The sequence below is a fragment of the Dendrobates tinctorius genome, unplaced genomic scaffold (assembly GCF_039654945.1).
Source record: "Dendrobates tinctorius isolate UK_male_01 unplaced genomic scaffold, ASM3965494v1 ptg000388l, whole genome shotgun sequence".
Classification (NCBI taxonomy): domain Eukaryota; kingdom Metazoa; phylum Chordata; class Amphibia; order Anura; family Dendrobatidae; genus Dendrobates; species Dendrobates tinctorius.
In genome coordinates this window covers 7593157-7615210 of record NW_027362054.1, presented here as the reverse complement: position 1 = coordinate 7615210, position 22054 = coordinate 7593157, and the positions used below count along the sequence as shown (strand labels likewise).

The following is a 22054-nucleotide window of genomic DNA, read 5'->3' as shown; positions in this document are numbered from 1 at the left end:
TCATAGGAACCATTGTTTGTAGGAAACACATTATTGTTGGCAGCACGTTCACTGCTTACACGAGCTCATGTGACGCGACAATAAAGAACTGCTGAAAAGACATCATTGATGACAAATCAGCATTTTATTGATGGGATTGCACTGATGATCCGGTTTGCAATGGGCCTTTTAGAGATGGCACTTAATTTTCCAATTGTTAAGAGACCCAGATTGGGAAAAGAGGGTGATCATGTGACTGCAACAATGCGCACATTTCCAGGACCAGACAGATTTTTTTTTCTTTTTTTAAAAGTTTTGAATGGTGTAAAGTGGAATAAAGAGATTCTGACATCGGTACATGGCACAAAGGCTCTTGATCAGAGAAGTGCAGCTTCAAAGTCATTTCTATAGGACATTATTTTGCAACATTTCCGTTTCCATCTGCAAACCTGTTTATTAGGTGTATTTATGTCAATGAAATTTTAAAACCTGTCATAGTCTCTGCCCTCAGTGCGATTATCTGTGTCACAGTATATCTGTCAGGTGTACAGTACAGAATCCATATGCAGCTGTATGGAAAAAGTGTTTGCCCCATTCCTGATTTCCTAGTCTTTTGCATGTTTGTCACACTTAAATGTTTCAGATCACTACACAAATTTAAATATTAGACAAAGATAAGACAAGTGAACACAAAATGCAGTTTTTAAATGAATCCGTATTTTTCGGATTATAAGACGCACCCCAAATTTTGAAGAGAAAAATAGGATTTTTTTTTTCAGTAAAATTGTTGGTGCTTCTTAGAGGTCCATGTGTCTTAGGGCCCTGTCACACATGGCGATCTCGTGCTGAATCACAAGTTTTGTGGCGCAACAGCAATCTCACCAGCGAGATCACTGTGTGTGACAGCGATCAGCGACCGGCCCCCCTGCCGGTATCGCTGATCACTCTTGGAAAGCCCTGGACATTTCTTTGATCGCTGGTCTCCCGCTGGCCCTCACGCATCACTGCGTGTGACAGGCGGGAGACCAGCGATCAGCTGGTAACTAAGGTACACATCGGGTTTCTAAGTGACGCACGTCCCTTCGAAACCCTCTGTGTACCTTAGTTACCAGCTCCCTGCATCAGCGCGCTGGTCGCTCGGCGTCGCTGGTGCTGATCGCTGGTGAAGCAGTGGGGAGGTTGAGCTGGTGGACAGCTCTGTCTGTAGTAAGACAGAGAGATAGGAAAAGAGAGTGTCATGTGTCAGTCTGTCCATTAGAGGTCAGTGGAGAGCACCGATGACAGTGGTTATGTAACTGCCACAGGTCAAGGTGACTGATTGGGCAAAGGTGACTGTCAGGTGACAGTGGGCGGGGCTATGCAGGCTGACAGTACAAATACTGAGGTAAGGTTCTAGAAGCTTCAGTCAGCCTGGGGAGTTCACAAGAGAGGAGGGTCTGCTGTTAGGAGAGGCAGCAGAGAACCCTCAGAGAGAGAGCCTGACAGTGAGGACGGTCACGGGGGGTGACCCAGACGACGGTAGCAGCAGACAGTAACACCCTGAGGGTGAGGATAACGGTGTACCCTGGGTGGTGAAGCGCTGTGGTGATGGTGCCTAGGGCAGCCACAGCGAAGAGAACCACAGGAGACACCACGACGGTGACACACAGCACAAGTGGAGGTACCCGGGTCTGTGAGGAAAGCAATCCCTAAGATCTCTTGTCATGTTCTGTGAAATCTGTTAAAGGAGTTGGAGAATAAAGCACGGACCTGTTGCATACGCTTTCCTGTCTCAGCCTCCCGTCTGTCTGCGCTAAGAGGTGGGTCACCCCCCCAGCCCTGTTGGATCTGTATCACCTGAGCACAGCACACCTTCCCCGCCTATCAGCACCATCATTAGCATCACCACCTAAATTTGCCTGGGCCCTGTCGCCTCGCCGCCACCCCTACAAAGCTGTCTGTTTGACAGCTCACCAGTCATCACATAGCGACTCACCAGCGATCCTGACACGTTGATATCGTTGACGGGATTGCTGGTGAGTCGCTATGTGTGACGGTACCCTTATTGTTTACTGAGGGTGGTGGCTGTGGTGAAGCGGGGGTCACAGGGTTGCTACTGGCGGAGGCAGTGGGGTGATGCTGCAGGCCGCAGGCTGGGAGGAGGGGGTGCTCTGATGTATGACGCGCTGCTGTAGGGGGGTCTGGCGCTGCTGCGGGTGTCTTCGGTGCTGCAGGGCCTCTGCTGACATTTTGTGAAAGGGCAGAGCCCCTGCAGTTCCATGGATTCCTATGCGGTGGACTCCGGGAAAATGGACGCCGGGGCGATGCATGCGTAGATGAGGATCTCGGCACCAAGATCTCGGGAGAGGAGATCTCAGTGCTGAGATTGTCCCCGCTGTGTTGATGTCATGCCACACTCTTTTCCCAGTAAACCATATCCCTCTCCCAGTAAGCCATGATTCTCATTAGCCAAGGCTCAGAAAGTGTCTAAAACACATCAGCATGGTGTAGGTTGTAAAATACAGTTGTTGTTTTAAATCACAAATTTTGCTAGAACTCTGACACTTTTAGCTTGAGAAATCTTCCCAATATCTGTTTATAAGACTCTGTAGCCTTTAATATAGGTTTCAGGTCCACATACATTTCTATCTGAGTTGTCAGAAGAAATACAGTGATAATGATGATGAAATGTAATCATAGCAGGTAACAAGGTAAGGCCGGTTTCACATTTGCGTATGGAGGAGCTGCGGACGTCCTCCGTAAAGCTCCGCCCATGGCCACACCTCCGGTCAGCTCCGCCTCTATCGGCCTGCGTACCCTATCTTTAGCATTAGGTACGCAGGCCGTGCTGATGTATGCGGATTCCTCCGCATGCGTCATTTTGACGGTGTGGCGACTGCACCAAAATGCAACACGTTGCGTTTGGTGCAGGACGCCGCACTGTCAAAACGACGCATGCGGAGGCATCCGCATACATCGGCACGGCCTGCGTACCTAATGCTACAGATAGGGTACACAGGGCGCATGCCAACGGAAGCGGAGATGACCGGAGGAGGTGTGGCCGTGGGCGAAGCTTCACGGAGGAACTACGCAGCCGTCCGCAGCTCCTCCATATGCAAATGTGAAACCGGCCTAATATCACCTGACAAGTCATCCTAATATCCTAGCAGTGGTCATCTGCAGCTCAGAACAAGAACTGAATGAAGGAAGAAGGTTATTTGGTTTTTTTTTTGCCTCTTACCAATATTAGATACATTGGAACAATTACAAACAAAATGTATTTGCAACATGTTTATTAGTAGAATCAGATATACATTCACATAGAGTTACAAAGAAAAATCTTAACTTCCACAGTGTTTTCAATATGTTACAAGTCTCCGAGTTGTCATCTTGTATCAGAGGATGACAAATCCTATGTTAGATTTTCTCTTTATGGAATAAAATTCTTGGACTTATGTGCGCTGCTAGACAGAATATCAAATCCAGATCATGTAGATAAATTGACCTTTTATTTCCCAACGCGTTTCGAAGTCCATAACACTTCTTCCTCAGGGGAAGAGGTTCAGTCTCAGAAATGCAGCTTCATATTAGATCTTATATTATTGTCTACAATTGAAATGTGTTAAATGACCACTCCATAGACTTTGTGTCATGTGGGTTAGTATCAGCAGCTTAATTCTGACTTGTCGTCCTGAACGAACCCTGTCACATTCAATCCTTACACTGGTGCCACCATGAAGTCAGCAGCCTACTAAAACCACACTTAATGAGCTATGTTTCACAGTCTAACAGAAAATATACATAGAATATGCGGCTCTGTCATAATTACAAACCACACATTTCATTGTCATTATGGGCGGAGCCTCTTAGTCGTCATACTTTTCCAGCACAAAACAACCTTTATCACTGCCTGGAAATGAAAACTTCAGTTTACGGAGATCAAGATCTGGAGCATTTTCGGGAATTAGTCTTAACGAACTCTCTCTTCTGGTTTAGGTAGAACAATGGCAAGGACAGCATCCACAATGAAGGCAGGCATGTAAGATGCGGGTAGCCACACCAGCTTGGCGTCCCATCCTGGACTGTATCTTGTTCGGGGGTACACCGCTTGTAAGGCATGCTCAATGCATTTTGGCACTTTGGAGATATCGGCATCACAGATGAAATTCATGATCAGCTTCTGCACTTTCATATCTGGATTAAAGAAAATCAGTAATATTAGAAAATATTATATGTTGGATTCATTAGCATACCTGTTATCAAGAAAAAGACCCCTAACTAAAGGCATGTTACGTTCGTAAAGGCCTTTTAATGCTGATTAGATGCGTGAATTTCTTGAAGTATGGAGTTTGGAAATTCTAGCGCAATCAATCTCTGAAGTTTTAAGTGCAAGTGCAGTGGGTGGAAACTATATTTTAAGCTCTCATGTTTGTCTCCTTATTTCCCTACCAGCCGACGGACTTCTGTCTTCGACTGACTGATCACTCCTCTCTTCTGCCCAAAATTCAGCGCAGGCACAGTCAGTGTCGGGAGATGCCTCGTCATGAGAGGCATCACACGTAGAGTAGGCTCCTGATGACATTGTGAGGGCTGGCCTAACAATTTGGGCACACACCTTTCCCTCTGGTGAGAGGAGTCCAGGCAATGATTTTGCTCAGGCACCGAATTATCACTTGGGGTTGTCTAAATAGAAGGGTTGATGCATGTGCAGATTGTAAAGTCATCAGAAGCCTAGTGTGCATGCGCAAAATCTTGGGCAGTGGAAGAGAGGAGAGATCTGACAGTCAAAGTCTGAAGGCCAACGGCAGGTGAGGAAATAAGGAGATAGCCATGAGAGCTAGAAGAGCCGTGATTAAAACTTCAGAGGTGGATTGCTCTACAATTTCTAAACTACATACTACAAGCAGAGTATGCATTGAATGAGGAAGGGCCTTTACAAACATGCCTTTAGTTAGGGGTCTAATTTCCTGATGACGTTTTCCCTTTAAAAGGAACCATTAACTATAGGAATAAAGAAAAATAAAAGGACATGCCAAATTTTTGATGACATGGAAGAAAGCTATAAAATTATGTTAAACCATCAATGAGTTTTACATTTTGACCTTCCATTTAAAATCAATTAGGAAAAATGTCCAAAAGGCCACAGCCGGAATATGTTGTAATTTAACAATGCTGCAACCCACCAACGTACGGTTTCCTTCGTTACCATCCTGTAGCATGTAAGCCCGAAAGGTCCTCTCCCCTCTGTATCAGTCTGTGATCGGTTTGTTTACTTTAAGTGATATCTGTAATTTGTATGTAATTTTCTCATGTACAGCACCATGGAATCAATTTTGCTATATAAATAAATATAATAATTCCTTTCTACTGCTAATGCATGCTTGCCGAAGCAGTTCACAATGACAATATTAATAGATAAAAAATAAAAAAATATACACTGTATATGTAGGGTTGTGAAGAATAGAACAATATGGGGGATAAAATTTCATGCCAATTGACTGAATCATATGGGGTCCGAGATTATAGACCTGCAAAGTGTGAAGCAAAGACAGGACACCTGGCTCCACTGGTGGTCCAGCTTCAATGGTTCACGTAGCAAAGCTCACACCCCAGCAGCCCAGCTGGTACCAAGGCCCTTCTGGCAGGATGAACCCTTGCTGGGAGCCTAAGGGCCCCTTCACACATAGCGACTCACCAGCGATCCCGAACGATATGAACTTGTCAGGATCGCTGGTGTGTCGCTACATGATCGCTGGTGAGCTGCCAAACAGGCAGCTTCACCAGCGATCAGCACCAGCGACGACGAGCTGGTAACCAAGATAAACATCGGGTTTCTAAGCGCCGTGCGGCACTTAGAAACCCGCTGTTTACCTTGGTTACCAGCTCCCTGCACCAGCGCGCTGGTATCTAAGATACACAGAGGGTTTCTAAACGCCACGCCGCGCTTAGAAATCTGCTGTTTACCTTGGATACGAGCTGGGAGCTCGCTGATCATGCGATGCGTGCTGGCCAGTGGGAGACCAACGATCAAAAAAAAAGTACAGGGCATTCAAGCACAATCAGCGATACCCGGCAGGGGGGCCGGTCGCTGATATGTGACACCTAGCGAGATTACTGTGTGTGACGGGGGCTTAAGCTGCTTAACTGCTTCAAAGATCCCCTCCAGACATAAGGGAGCCATAATTTATTGTACGCCCTAGCCATATACCAGTTACATTTTCAAGATCTCGTGAATGGGACAAATGTCCACTGGGGTCTCAACCCGTTTGGCTAGTAGAAAGCAGGTAGCGAAGCCATGTTTGGTTTCCAAGTGCATTAGGGGTCGGATCCGATGGCGCTAAAACCGCCTCCCCATCACCCTCCATTGAAAAATTATGATCCATCATAGGTTTTGGAGTTTCAGCTACCAGACTTAAGGGAAGAGAAGCTAGGATTATCCCAGGGGCAGGAAAGGAAGTGACCAACTAAGGGGTTAATTGCTTGTGGAAGTCTGTGGCCCTTGTTGTCTTCTAAGGGAGGTCACGCTGTCATATCGTGTTGGAAACAAAACGGAAACCGCTGGCACCCCCCACCTCCATGTTGCTCTACAGCACCAAGGCCTAACATCCACCTGGTAACTGACTATTGTATCATCTGCTTATACTTATTGTACTACCACCTGTATTTCCATATCTGCCATCATATATGTATTTCCATTGTGTGTATACTGTTTTGTCTAATGTGCCCTTAAGGTGATTAAATATCCAATTTAATTGGGCTGCTCTTTTATCTCGATCCACGAATCCACACGTCCGTGTTCTCGGTTTAACGTCACATGTTACCGGGGCTGGTTTCTGGCCCAATATAACTCTGTCAACGGACTGGGCTTACACCCAACGAGGAACTGGCAGCAGTCCTACCGGGCTGGCAGGGCTCTGGTTCACTGGTGTTAGTGAAAGGGTCTTTCAGCCTGTCAGGGTTGTGGACGAGTGTTGTGCCATGCAGGTGGTTGAGTGGGCCACCATCTCTCACTCTCGATGCCTCCCTGTGCCCATGGGGACATGGGATGTCTGTGTAAAACTGTGCCAAGCTGACATTATGTATCTCCGGTGAGTGCGGAACGTCACGTTGGTGAAAGTGCGGAGACAGGACCTTGTGACCCCTGACATATTAGTGATGATAGGAGGGGCTGCAAGGTGCAGTTCTTCACAAGGGGATTTAAAATGTTGAAATACCTTTTTTTTTTTTTTTTTTTAAAGAGAACCGGTCATGGGCAAAAATGCTATTTGCTTGCTGATATAGAGTTATTCAGCAAGTAAATTTCATTAAAATGCTGCCTGTCCGTCTTACTGAAAGTGCTTTAGGAAATATATTTATATCCTCCTGGCTTTCAGTCATAGGGTCGTGCACGAAACAACTACAGTAATCACTCACTGCATGGTGAATTGTGGCTGTAATCACTCCCCAGCACTTTGACAGCTCGCTCTTCACAGATTTGCTGCAGAGCAGGCTGTCAATCAAAGTGTCAGAGGGTCAATACAGCTGCCATTAACAGTATAGGTGAGTGATGACTGTGGAAAACCCTTTTAACTTAGAACAATTTAAAATTGTGGCCCAAAAGGTTGTGCAGAGCCTGTGTAGAGCAATTTCATCATTGTACATTCTGTAACTGCAATCGGCACAATCTCTGCTCCTAAATTACAACATTGGCTGTAGCTGCAGGAAAGAACCAAAAAAAAAAACCCCGCGACAGCGAAGAAAGATGTATAGTGAGAGACTTATCGTTCTGCATTACTTGTAACCTCCTACTCCTGGAAACTCACATTTTTGGTAAAATGCATCCCCATAACTCTTCCTCGTTTCAGGAGGCATCTGGTCCCAAAGCTGCTTCAGGGAATGTTCAATGGACTCCAGATCGGTTACTGCCGTCTTAAAGAAGCCCGGCTCTATAATAGAAACCTTGACGCCAAAGTGCTGGATGTCTCTCCTGTGAATGGAAAATCACATGACATAACATAAAATCACAAAGTGTGGAAAACATTTCTCATACACAATGTGTTCTTCTTACAGCCATAGTGCTGGCAGTCTGAGTTGTCTCTAAATGATGCTAAAATTGAACAATGAGTGTCTTTATTATTTTATCCTATTAATGATACTGTAGTGCCTTAAAGTACATTTACACTGGATGATAATCAGTAATGAGGGTTCCTAGGAGCACTCATGCCAGATTATAGGTCTGTCCATACAGTCGGCTGATGATCAGTCAAATCAGCTAAATATTTGTTCTTTGGATGAAATGATTTTCAAACGGTTAAAAATTATCATTCTCGGCAGCGCACCGTCCTGTGTAAACATGATATGTGCTGCCGAGAACAATGATATTCACAATTTGTGGTTTTTTATTAGTCGACCAGTGTAAACGCACCCTTATATTCAGTACAGACCACGCTAAAACACAGATAACTCAGGCAACGTTTGATGAGTGGTGTCCAATAGGGATGAGCGAATTTGATCAGTCAGGGCTTATTTGACAAGCTATAGAGCTAGAGTGCTTACCGAATAAGCTGCAGAGGGAACCTGGCTTCCTGGATTGCTCCAGCTGTTCTGCTGATCGGCGCCAAAGTCGCGGCTGTGTCACAGCACATGCATGGAGAGCCCAACAAACAGGCTCTCCATGCATGTGCTGGGTCAGTGACACAGCTGCGACACATGCCGCTGCGGCGCCGATCAGCCGGAGCAATCTAGTAAGCCGGGAAATATGAAATATCTATGTATTTCCTGTAGGTGGGATTTGGCTCAGTACCAAGCAAGGTGTCCTAAAGATATGTCAGATTCACCAATATAAGCTTTAATAATCAGTTGTTTATAGACTTATACTGCGCCTCCAGAGGGAGGGTCATAATATCTATGTATTTCCTGTAGGTGGGCTTTTACCCTAATAGCGACCCCTGCCTATGCTGCGGAGGTTGTCACCATAGGGTCCCTTCAGCAGGACTGCATTATTTCACCAGATGAGATCCTTCGACGCACCCTTCTGAAGAACCTGATACCATAAGAGGAGAACCTCGTAGTGGCGCAGCGTGTGGACAGATACGTTAACCCTTTACACATATTCCTTTTGTCATGATCCAGGACGGGATTTCGCTTTGACCCGTCCTGGTTAGACTATGGGTTAATTGTGCTGCCTCTCTCTGGCAGCAGGAGGCTATTTAGTGCCCACTGGACCTGGGTCCGGTGTCAGTTATACTCCTGCCCTCGGCTGAGTTAAGTGACCTCTTGTATACGTGTGCCTTGTGCCTGATAACTTGCTTGCTTATTCGGTTGTGATCTGGTTCTGTCCCTGTTACGAGTTCTGCCTGACCCTCTTGTACTGCGCTACCTCTCGTGTATGACTCTCTGCTTGTGACCCGACTCCTCTCTGCTTGTCCCCTTGGTACCGCACTGCCCTCTTGTGTATGACCTTTGGCTCTGTCTGACTACCCGTCTGTTTGTCCCTCTGTACCTCGTTTGCCCGTACTGCTGTGACCTCTGTTTTGCCTGACTCTGAGTTGTTGTGTGGTGTCCTGTCCTATCTGAATACAGGACGCTAAGCCCCGCCCCCTTGCTGTCACATGACCATAGGTCCCGTGCAGACTATTCAGTTTCAGTGTCCGCAGGTCCTATGCCTCTTTACTTTCCAGCGCTGACTGGACCCTGACACTATTAGCCTGAAGCACGCATGGTCACTTCTGCTGCCCGCTCCACAAGTATCTTTTAGCACTGCTTCTGTACTGAGGACACGAGCACTGGCTCTATGAGCAAGTGTAGTGCGGTGTCTCTGACACCTTTGAGTTTATGAAAGAAGGACTACTAAAGCCTGTATGGGTGGATCTGATGGATCTATAGGGCACCTGTTTGATATTGTGCTGACTTATTTATCCAGGGGAGCGCCTTGCCTTTTGTGAAGAGATGGTCTCCATGTTAAATGACTGTTAACCCTTGCAAGGATCACTATTTGCTCTATTACATTTCTATGTGTTTTTCCTGTTATTAGACAGTTAAAGGAACACTAAGGCCAGGTTCAGATTACGTTAGGGCAGTCCGTTCAATGTATGCGGTAAATGGACTGCGCTAGAGCAACTGCCTTTTTTTGGATTGTGTTATGCGATCCCGCTAGCGCAGATGCTTCATCTGTGCTAGCAGTGACGGACCCTCGGACGCTGCAGACCGCGTCTGAGGGTCCGTCACAGAATGACGGCACATCGCTAACGCATGCCGATTATGACATGCGTTGCCGATGCGCTCGTCTATAACAGTCTATGGGTGCGTTAACACATCCGTTACATAGCGCTAATGCCGCTATGTAACGGATTTGTTAAACGCACCCCCCCTAACGCAATGTGAACCCAGCCTAAGAAGAGCTGGTGACAATTGGGGGCGCCACTATTATGACCTTGGGGTGCCAACCTCTGTGGCTTAGATAGAGGTCATTAATAGGGCAAGATCCCACCGGTACAATGCACACAGATATTAGGACCATCAATCTCATTCAATTCCCAGTTTTGGGAATGGAACTTATTGCGTGTTAATTCTCTTGTTTATTTGGTATGTGTTTAATATGGGTATTGTTAAGATATATTTAATAAAGAATGCTTTTCAAGGGGAATTTATGTTATTAGTTAGTTTAGCAGCCGCTCTCAAACTGACGAACCCATCTATGCTCTGTATCAGCCACAAATCTCTTCACAGTACAATGATCATGCTATTATCTTTTGTCAACGATCTAATATTTTCACATCTTGTCCAAGGCATCGCGCTATTTGTTTCTTTTTGGCAGCCTACAGATCCTTTTTCTTTCCCATATTGCTTGAAACCTGTGGCCTGCTTAAAGACCTAGAACGTCTTTCTAAGTAGTTTTCTTTTAATTAACTAATGATCACAGGTGTTTGAGATTGATTTTAGTGATCCAAAGACCCATGAGACACAATGCCATCCATGAGCTTATTTGAAAAATAAAACATTACATCTTTATGACACTTACGTCCAATTTGCATAATAATTTGGAACATGGTTTAGTGCAAATAAATTGAACGTTGGAGTTCTGGAATCTAAAATGAAGGTTATTTAACTAGACAAAGTATGTATTATGACTAGAGGGTATACATAGCACTTTTTTTCACTGATGTTTCATAATGGTAAAACCACAAATTAAATAAGCAAGGCTATATTCATATTGATCTTTGATCCTACATTTTTTACGGCATCAAGGGTTTTTGTCTGAAGTCCTGAAAAATGGGATTTGGATGTTAAATTTGATAGTCATTCACTGGAAGGGGGCACAGTCAACCACTTAATACTCCACCTGTTCCAGTGGTGTCAGTCTTTTTCAGATGGACACAAAATGCACATACATCTTAGTACAGTATACAGCTCATTATCTCTATGGACTCATTCTGACTTCTGTGATTTCTCTCATACGTAAAAACACAGACTGATTTTCTTCAGTATTTGTCAGTGTCAGTTTTTACCATGAGGGTTTCATCAGTGATTTTCACTCATGAATAAATAATTTGCAAAGCTTCTCCTATTCCTTACGTTAATCACGGACAGAACATGGGTTGTGCACCGATGCCATCCATGTGCGAAACACGCGAATAGAACACATACTGCACACTTGTACACAACAAGCGGACGTCTGAATGACGGCCAATTCAATCAACACGTTGCAATGTGGCACTGAAGTGTCCAGAAAACCATGGAATGAAAGGCCAGAGCCTAATAATGCTTCTTACCTGAGACTATCAGAGAAAGCCTCCACCGCATACTTGGACACACAGTAACCCCCTCCATTGGCCGATAGTCTCCCAAGCACGCTGGCCATGTTAACTATTCGTCCTTGTGCTTGTTTTACCAGAGGCAGAAAGCCTAGGGTCACTCCAATAGTGCCAAATGTATTCACTTCCATAACCTTCCTGTAGTCCCCTAGCGTCATCCACTCAGTTGGACCAATTGGATTGGCAACACCAGCGTTGTTAACTAGACCATAGAGACCTATACAAGGTGAAAACAAGATGAATATCAAAGATCTGTCAATGCAAGGTCTTAAAGGTAAAAAAATGTCATTGATACAAGAAACATTGACAGTAGAGAGAACCGAGACATCACCCATACAGAATGGAGATCAGAGTGGTAAATGGACAGCGGAAGGTTGCAAGGTACAATCATAATTAGATTACAGAAAAGTGGTCCTACTATTAGAAATATGATTAAAAGATTCCTGTACTTTCATGCAACTTGATTCCGTTTAACACATAATGCGCTAAATAGACGGTCTACAATTCAGTCAAAATTATTTGTACATTTTGACTTATTTCCCCTTGAAAATTACTCCAAAATGCCAGCCCCTAGTGGCTTCCTAATTGTCTCACTGGCTGTCCGCTGCCTGTTGTCAGGTGTAATCTCTGTCTAGCATCAGGTTCACCAAGATGATGGATTACAGGAAATGGGCAGGACTTTGTCTCTGAGGTGAGATATCTGTTTGGGACAGGTAAGTCATTGGATAATGGCAGGCACAATGCATGCTGGGAAGTAAGGGAAAGGGAGTTCCGGCACCTATGGGAATGGCAGAATGCTGATATAGAAGAATAACTCATTCACTAAAAGTAAATGAATGGCTAGTTATAGAATATTAGAATGAGCACAATGCCTGTACAGATCAGACTGGCATGCCTTTTTAACATGTTGCAGGGCATGCTTCTCTACTTTTGAGGTATGGTACAGGCACACTTTAGAATCCTTCTTTTACATACCAATACATTTTTATATATATATACACACACACACACACACACACACACACACACACACACACACACACACATATACAGAGGGAGAGAGATAAATAAAATCAATTCTTCACTTGCTGTAGGGAACTGCAACATTTTACTCATTAGCTGTCATTTGCTGTGACTATTGTACAAGATAAATTATGGAGATCTATGCAAACAGTCTTAAATATGTAAATACTTTACAAATTAATTTTGTGCTAATCCAGTCCATCCAGTGCACAGCTCTATTGTTTTCTATAATACAATGCGTAAAATAGTAATAAAAATACAACATAATAAAAACAATCATTAGAGAAGAGTAGCTAGGACTCCGCATGTACGGTTATATTCGCAGAATCACAGTGTATTATTACTGGGAGTTTATATTTAGCTGTGTATGATTGATTTCTCACCTCTATTCCCAACCTCTGCCTTTACCCATTCCACCGCCTTTTTGATGCTGTCTGGGCTGGTGACATCCAGTAAAGTGGTTTTCAGTCCCGTAGGACAGGCTTTTTGCAGGTCATTTGCTCCTTTTTCTGTGAGACATCCGGCCAGAACATGAAAACCTTTTCTGTTCAATCGTTTGGCTAATAGATTGCCAAATCCTGTATCACACCCTGTGATAAAGACATGTTTGTCGGACAGTCGTGAGATAGTCTGTCTGTCTCTCAGAAACCATCCAATAGCCCACACGATGGCAAACAGGACCACGCAGCACCACATGGAGCCCTGTTAGGAGACCTGTGTTAGAAAGGAAGGCAACTAAATATCTGCTATATGCAAAACAAAAGGTCATGTGCAAAGCCAACCATCCAAAGCAACATATATTAATTACCAAAACACAATAGGGTAAACGGGCACCATCTCAAATGATATCGTATGTGGGATCGCCCAATGCATATAGGACTATATAGAAGCAGACCAAGAAAAAGTATATGCAACAACTATAGGGATCACCGCCAACATTTATAATGCAAAAATATATATTTTATTTAATTCCAGCAACCACTACATACAAACACATGGTTAAAAACAATTAAAAAGTCTGCAAAAACAGACATTGGAAAGTGAACAAAGAAAATTGGGTCATAATCACATATAATTCAATATTTAAGGTTCCAAACCCCAGACAAAATGCAAAAGTGCAAATGCTCATTAATTAATGAGGTCCCACTACATAGAGATATATATTATTATATTTCAAGTACTGATACCAGTATGCATGCAATTTACAAATAAATACTGTCATAGACATACAAAATGTGCTAGACGCACGCGTACACAGGGAACAATCAGCAAATATTATTAATGGTACTCCAAACTCTATTACCATACACCCTGGAACATTCAAATTGCTGCAGCCAATATTAGCTCACAGCAGATAGAGCATATTACCAGCACAGGAGCCCTGGAGGCATAGACAAAAATCTCCCCTGTCTCCAACCATGATACCAGGCAGACCCCAAGTGAAGCACACAGCCGGGTTTTGTGGAACCTAGGACCCACACGTATCGACACTGAGATGTGTCTTTCTCAAGGTCAGTGTGTTACTCACTATATTGAATTACATGTGATTATGACCCAATTTTCTTTGTTCACTTTCCAATGTCTGTTTTTGCACAGACTTTTTAATTGTTTTTAACCATGTGTTTGTGTGTAGTGGTTGCTGGAATTAAATAAAATATATATTTTTGCATTATAAATATTGGTGGTGATCCCTATAGTTGTTGCATATATTAATTAACGGGTACATACAGTATGTGTACACTAAAAACCTGATGGAAACAATACGTTATTTTCGGAAGACATTATGGCCCCTATTCATCAAGACTGCTGTTTCGTATGTCAGTCTTAGGCTAGTTCCACACTAGCATTACCGGGCGCAGCGCATGGCTGCCGCTAAGCTCCGCCGCCGGCCGTGCCCCCTCTGGTCAGCTCCTCCTCTGATCGCATGACGCTGCATGCGATCAGCGTACCCTATATTTAGTGTTGGGTACGCTGGTCGTGCGCTGGTACACTTTTCCCCACGCTTGCGCCCTTTTGGCGCTGCGCCTAGCGCACAAAAACGCACTGTGTTGCATTTTTGTGCACTAGGCGCAGCGCCAAAAGGGCGCAAGCGCCGGCAAAAGTGTACCAGCGCATGACCAGTGTACCCAACGCTAAATATAGGGTACGCTGATCGCATGCAGCGTCATGCGATCAGAGGAGGAGCTGACCAGAGGGGGCGCCGCGGAAGCGGAGCTTAGCGGCAGCCATGCGCTGCGCCTGGTAATGCTAGTGTGAAACTAGACTTAATGAGGAGAATGCAGGAACATTTCTAGCGTAAGAAACGCTGGCGCTATTGATGAATTTGACTTTCACTTTGGTGGAGGTGCCCCAAACTGGCAAGAAAATTATTATTTATTTATTATGGGTTTTTTTTATATAGCAATAGCACCATTAATTCCAAAACACTTTATAGACATCATTACTGTCCCCATTGGGGCTCACAATCTAAGTTCCCTATCAGTATGTCTTTGGAGTGTGGTTGGAATCTGGAGAACCCGGAGGAAACCCACACAAACACGGGGAGAACATACAAACTCCTCTTGCAGATGTTGTCCTTGGTGGGCTATAAACCCAGGACTCCAGTGCTGAAAAGCAACAGTCCTAACCTCTGAGCTACTGTAAAAACAACAAAAGTTAAAAAATTTGGTGCAACTCTGCTTGCGCCAAAAAATTTCAACTTTACTAAGTGTTTTACACCAGTTTTCTGACAAACACTTTTGATAAATTGGGGTCATTTTCTTTAAATGAAGTAAATAAAACTGAATTAACAATAAGCGCAATAGGGTTTTATCTGAATAACAGTGGAGAGACCAATGGCAATAGTACTCACCTGACCACAACCACTAATAGGCTTAAATGGGTATTCCCATCTCCAAGATCCTATCCCAATATGTAGTAGGTGTAATAATAATAGTAGCAAATACCTAAAATTTTAAATGTAGAATAGTTTTTCTGATTCGCTATGTCTCTAGTGGTATCTATGACTCCTAAGGTATCCACGGTTACACAACCACTATCAACTAGCTAACATGAGGAAAGAGACATAGAGAATCAGAGAAACTATACTACATTTCTAATTGGAGGTATTTGCTAAAATTATTATAATTACATATACTACATATTGGGATAGTATCTTGGAGATGGGAGTACCCCTTTAACGCTACTTTCACATTTGTGCCGTTTTGCGCAGCATTTCGTGCGCACATGAAACACAAGCAAAAAACGCTTGCAAACGCATGTAAACGCAGAGATTTTTTGACGCATCAGCGTGCGCATGATGACAAAAAAACGCAGCGTTTGTATGCGTTTTAATGCGTTTTTACATGCGTTTGTGTTTTTTAGGCGCATGCGTTCTCTAGGTGTCACATTTCATAGGAGGAAAATCCTTGAAAAATTCTTGAAACAGACTCCACCAATGGGACACCAGTGGCCGTGTGTCATGGGAATTCTTTATATATACCCTGTTTACTGCTGAATTCTTCAGATTTGGTTGCTTTTTCCTTTGTGAACATGGATCTGCGTTGGAAGAGTTTTCACTTTAACTTGGATTTGGACATCACGCAGGCTCAGGCTTTTGCATTTGTTTGCCAGCAACAAAGGGAGAGAGCGAGAAAGCGAAGACAGCAGCAGGGGCATTTGAGGATACATCCAATTATTGAACTCCGGGAGAGCCGTGGAGCGTACCACACCCTCTACAGCGAGCTCCAGGGAAGCCCAGCGAAATTTAGTGACTATACCCGGATGTCCCAAGAAAGCTTCATGGATTTGCTTGATAGTGTTCAAGAAGCCATCCGGAGACAGGACACACAGCTCCGTCGTGCAATTCCTCCTGAGGAACGGCTCCTGGTCACATTATGGTATGTAATATTTACAAACCAATGCCTGTATAATTTTCTTTGTTCTGCCATGTACTATTCCAAAGCCTGCAGAATTATTGTTCTGCCATGTAGTAAACAAAAGCCTGCAAAATTATTGTTATGCCTTATACTAATTTTTTTTATGTTAGAGTTTTAAAAAACCCTAGACATAAATATTAATTTTTGTTCTCTCTCTGTTTGGCAGATTCCTAGCTACTAGAGAGACCCTATCTTCACTCCACTTCCAGTACCGGATTGGAATATCCACCTTGTCGGGAATAGTTGCGGACACCTGCCGGGCTTTGTGGGACGTTCTCTGTCCAGAATTTATGCCCCTGCCCACCACGGAAAAGTGGATGGAAATCGCTGAAAAATTCTGGACAGTCTGCAATTTCCCCAACTGTTTGGGAGCGGTGGATGGGAAACACATCCGGATAATAAAACCCAAAAGAAGTGGATCGGAGTACTATAATTACAAAAAGTACTTTTCTACAGTACTCATGGGCATTGCGGATGCAGACTGTTTGTTTGTTGCAGTGGACATTGGGGCATTTGGCTGTGGGAATGACTCCCAGGCATTTAAGAACTCTGACATGGGCCGGAAGTTGTATGGCAACCATTTCAATTTCCCCATGCCACGGCCTCTTCCCCACACCGAAGGTCCACCACAGCCATTTGTAATGGTTGGAGATGAGGCATTTCAAATGTGCCAAAACCTGATGAAACCCTACTCCAGCCAGGACTTGGACCACACCAAAAAAATATTTAATTACAGACAGACCAGGGCCAGAAGAACTGTAGAGTGTGCTTTTGGTATTCTTGTCTCCAGATGGTGCATTCTCGGCACAGCCATTAATTTTAATCTGGAAACAGTGGATGAGGTGGTGAGGCGTGTGTGGTTTCTTATGGCTAAAGAGCACCCTAACTTTGAACTCGATGAACCAGCTGCAAACCCATTGCCTGAATTCACTCAGCACCCTCTCAGGTCAGCAGTTGAAGTTGGCCAAATGAGGGACCAATTTGCGGCCTACTTTATCTCTGATGTAGGACATGTGGAATGGCAAGATCAAATGGTGTAAAATTGTTTTCTTGTGTGTATGTTAATAAAAAAACCTGTTTTGATACCTGGACCGAGTGCACTCTGTTTTTATACACTCCAATACAATAATCACCTAACCAGGTGTACCATTGAATTCATGATGCTGTGCTTTGTGCATCATGAATTTACTAGAACTCCTGGCCAGGTGACTACATACACACAAGTTGTATGACTTTATCATCTCTACAGTTTGTGTTCAATGTGCAGTGATGATGGGGATAATACATATTTGTATCACATGGCCTGATGTTACAAATAGTGATTTTGGGATGCAATAGCATCCTTCACTCTTTATGACACCTGACCATGTGAGAATAAATATTAATATAAAATCTCCACTGTGGCTTCAATATGAACGCAGACTGGAGAGATGATAAAGTTTATACAGCTTCTACAATCCCCAGGCCTGGTGTCATGGTGAAGTTATCACACCTGGGCAGGTGAATACACATACGAGTTAAACTCCGGCATCGCTCCAGTTTGCGTGCAATAGATAATGCAGACTGAAGCAACGCTGCAGGTTAACTCATATGTGTATTCACCTGCCCAGGTGTGATAAATAGTTATGACACGAGGCCAGGGTATTGTACATATGACATGTATTTTCTCCATCATCTCTTCAGTTTATTCATCACACACTGAATAGAGGATGTGGTTAATTACAAGGTATATCTAGAATCCCCTGGCCTTGTGTCACAAAGAGTGAAATGTTGATGGTACAAACACACCATCCTCAATTCACTCTTTATAATACCTGGCAAGGTAACAATGTAACAATAGATATGCCTTGCACTCAACACCATCCTCTATTCAGTCTGTGCAATATTAGCAGACTGAAGAGACTGGTGGTGAAAATACAAGTCTTATGTTTGTGTTTTTGACTACATATATCTCCAGGAATTACACAAGAAACATGTGTCATTAATGGAGCTATGTGTGGCAAAAACACAAAGTGTACTGCGCAGTGTGTGTAGGCGGCAAAAGACATATTAATCAAACATTATTATGGTAAACCAGAAATTAACATTTACTTAAAAAATAAAAAAACAGGATTTATTGGGAACGACGTTTGGGGGAAGATGGTGGCAAGTTGGGGGTGTGGAGAGATGAGGAACGGCTGGAAGGCGAGGTAGGGGTTCTAGGGGAAGGGGCGACAAAAGTTGGGGGGGAAATATCTCAGGGATGGAACTCGAGGCAGGTTGAGGCACAGTGTGAGGTGAGGGGGAGGGATGGTCAAAGTTTTCCTCTTTTTGTGTCTCCTGTGTCCTCCTTGTGTGTCCTGCCTGGACCTCCTGGTGCTGGGTGACCGCCTTGACCTTTCTGACCACCTGGAGCTGGGTGACCTTTGCTGCATTGGAGCAAATATGGAAAGGAGGTCCCCCATTTGCTGCTGCTGCTGCTGATGCTGCTGCTACTGCTCGGTGGTGGCGGTGCCAGTGCTGGTCCTTGCAGGAGGAGTGCTGGGGGCAGTGCTGGTCCAGGCAGGAGGAGTGGTGGTGGCAGAGCTGGTCCAGGCAGGAGGAGTGGTTGCGGCAGTGCTGGTCCAGGCTGTAAGAGTGTGTCCAGCAGCACTCGGCCTTGGGGTGGTGTAGTGGTGTCCGGCTTGGCTTGGAATGCAGGTGGCCATGCAGTGGTATGCAGCAGAAGTTGGTAGTGAGGTGAAGCGAGTCAGTGGTGGCACAGTTGGAAATGACACCACTGACTGCTGCACGTACTGACTCTGCTGCATAGCCTGCAAGAAAGCAGTGTTACAGGCCTGCATCGCAGTCAGCTGGAGATCTGGACTAAGGTGTTCCGTCATGGCCCTTTCAATTTTGCTGAAAAAATGGTGCGCTGGTCTGTTGAGGTCGGCGTCCAGACGGTCAAGGCGACTGTCGACAGATTGGAAGCGGTGGTCCATGTGGTTAAAACCGCTTTCCACTCTGTCTGACAGCGCCTTGATGCCATTCTGAAAGACCGAGCTCAAGTGAAGGAACTCGGGCATGACATTCCTGTCTGAAGCCCTCTGCCGCTGGCAGGAAGTGCCTGCAAAACCAGTGGCAGAGACCTGGGACAAGGGAAGACCTGACATACCAGCTTCCTGGTCTCCAGTTGTCTGTGTTGCCGACCTGCAAGCTGCTTCCTGGCTGTCGGATGGCTGGGACGGGTGCAAGGTCGTTCGATGAAGGACCGCTCCAGGGACAGGTTGCAGGGTGCTGCTCCAGGTGCTGTGAAAAGAAAAACAGTATCATGCATTTATAAGCGCCAACTCCTGTGGAATAGAAAAGCACAGAGTAAAAAACAATACAATACAACAAAATACTTACGCTCTGGTGGCAAGGACCGGTCTTAGGAACACCAACGTCCGATGGTATCTGTATTTTGTTCTGGTCCTTGCCGCAGCACCACTGCGACCCTGGCCCTCCTGACGAACATCTCTGTTGAAGCGGTCCTTCATCGAGCGCCAACGGGTTCTGACTTTGTTCACTGTGGAAGAAAAAAATAAAAAAAATTTGACAATGCACTAATGGGCAAATCACTAGCATCACACACACCTGTGGGATCGCGGCCTAGGTGACTGCGGCATCACACAGCAATACAATAGACAATGCACTGTTGGCCATGATAATACAGTACAAATGTGTATGATGCTAGAATATCTCTAGCATCACACAAATTGTGTGATCACGGCCAAGAGTCACTGCTGCATCACACAGCAATACAATAGACAATGCACTGTTGGCCATGATAACACAAATGTGTATGATGCTAGAATATCTCTAGCATCACACACACACGTGTGTTCACGGCCAAGAGTCACTGCGGCATCACGCAGCTATACAATAGACAATGCACTTTTGGCCATGATAACACAAATGTATATGATGCTAGAATATCTCTAGCATCACACACACACCTGTGTGATCACGGCCAAGCGTCACTGCCGCATCACAGAGCATTGAAATACTTATGAAAATCCTTGCGGACCCGGGGAGAGGCGTTGTCCCTGCCATCCATCAGCGCTGCAGCCACCTCATTCCAGAGCTGCCAGGTCAGCACCTTGCCCGCATTCTGCGGATCACGGCTGTCCCACAACAGGACTCGCTCCTGGACCAAGTTGATCAGGGGGTCGTTGTCCAGGGCGATTTCTTCGTCCCATTGTGGAGCCTAGAAAAAAAAGAAAAACATTATAATCTTAGAAAGATTTGGAAATGAAAAAGATAGAAACAGATACAGAAAAGAAGAAAGATTGAAGATGAAAAACAGGACAGAAAAAAAAGGCAGGGGGAAAAAAAAATTAAATAAAATAAAGGACATTCACAGTCAATCTATACTTACAGGCCATGAAAAGGAGGATGAATGAACTCATGGGGATCAACATCCGACACTGCGGAGACACCATCACGTGTTTCTCAACGCAGTGATTCTAGAGCACTGCCCCCATCCCTTATGGGAAATATGTAAAACATGCAAAACAGAAGCCACGGAGACACCATCACATGTTTCTCAACGCAAGCAGTGACCAGCCAGGTCTTTGCCCGGGAAGGAACAACCACAGGAAGGGCAGTCTCCAATGAAGGAAACCACCTACGCCAAAACATGGTATCCATGCACATACAGCTGTTTCGGGGTATTGCCCCTCATCAGTGTGGCGTAGGAAACTGGCTGGTAGGAGCAATGCCTAGTAAAAAGACTATGAAAAGGAGGATGAATGAACTCATGGAGATCAACATCCGACACTGCGGAGACACCATCACGTGTTTCTCAACGCAGTGATTCTAGAGCACTGCCCCCATCCCTTATGGGAAATATGTAAAACATGCAAAACAGAAGCCGCGGAGACACCATCACATGTTTCTCAACGCAAGCGGTGACCAGCCAGGTCTTTGCCCGGGAAGGAACAACCACGGGAAGGGCAGTCTCCAATAAAGGAAACCACCTATGCCAAAACATGGTACATGGTTGAGAAACACGTGATGGTGTCTCCGCAGTGTCTGATGTTTATCTCCATGAGTTCATTCATCCTCCTTTTCATAGTCTTTTTACTAGGCATTGCTCCTACCAGCCAGTTTCCTACTCCACACTGATGAGGGGCAATACCCCGAAACAGCTGTATATGGATGGATACCATGTTTTGGCATAGGTGGTTTCCTTCATTGGAGACTGCCCTTCCCGTGGTTGTTCCTTCCCGGGCAAAGACCTGGCTGGTCACTGCTTGCGTTGAGAAACATGTGATGGTGTCTCCGCGGCTTCTGTTTTGCATGTTTTACATATTTCCCATAAGGGATGGGGGCAGTGCTCTAGAATCACTGCGTTGAGAAACA

General features: G+C 44.8%; 1 protein-coding gene across 2 annotated transcripts in view; it reads right to left on the bottom strand.

The window, feature by feature from the left end:
• Positions 1-3234: 3234 nt before the first annotated feature.
• Positions 3235-22054, bottom strand: part of RDH5 (retinol dehydrogenase 5) — a 143610-nt gene continuing 124790 nt past the window's right edge. Inside the window, exons 2-5 of one of the 2 annotated variants that reach the window (XM_073563480.1) lie at positions 13157-13475; positions 11709-11967; positions 7761-7924; positions 3235-4152 (exon numbers count right to left, since the gene is read on the bottom strand). In XM_073563480.1, the coding sequence (XP_073419581.1) occupies positions 3929-4152; positions 7761-7924; positions 11709-11967; positions 13157-13469 (960 nt within the window). In that variant the 5' untranslated portion in view covers positions 13470-13475 and the 3' untranslated portion in view covers positions 3235-3928. Of the gene's footprint in view, positions 4153-7760; positions 7925-11708; positions 11968-13156; positions 13488-22054 lie in introns of both variants that reach the window. The other variant, XM_073563479.1, reaches the window with a different exon arrangement.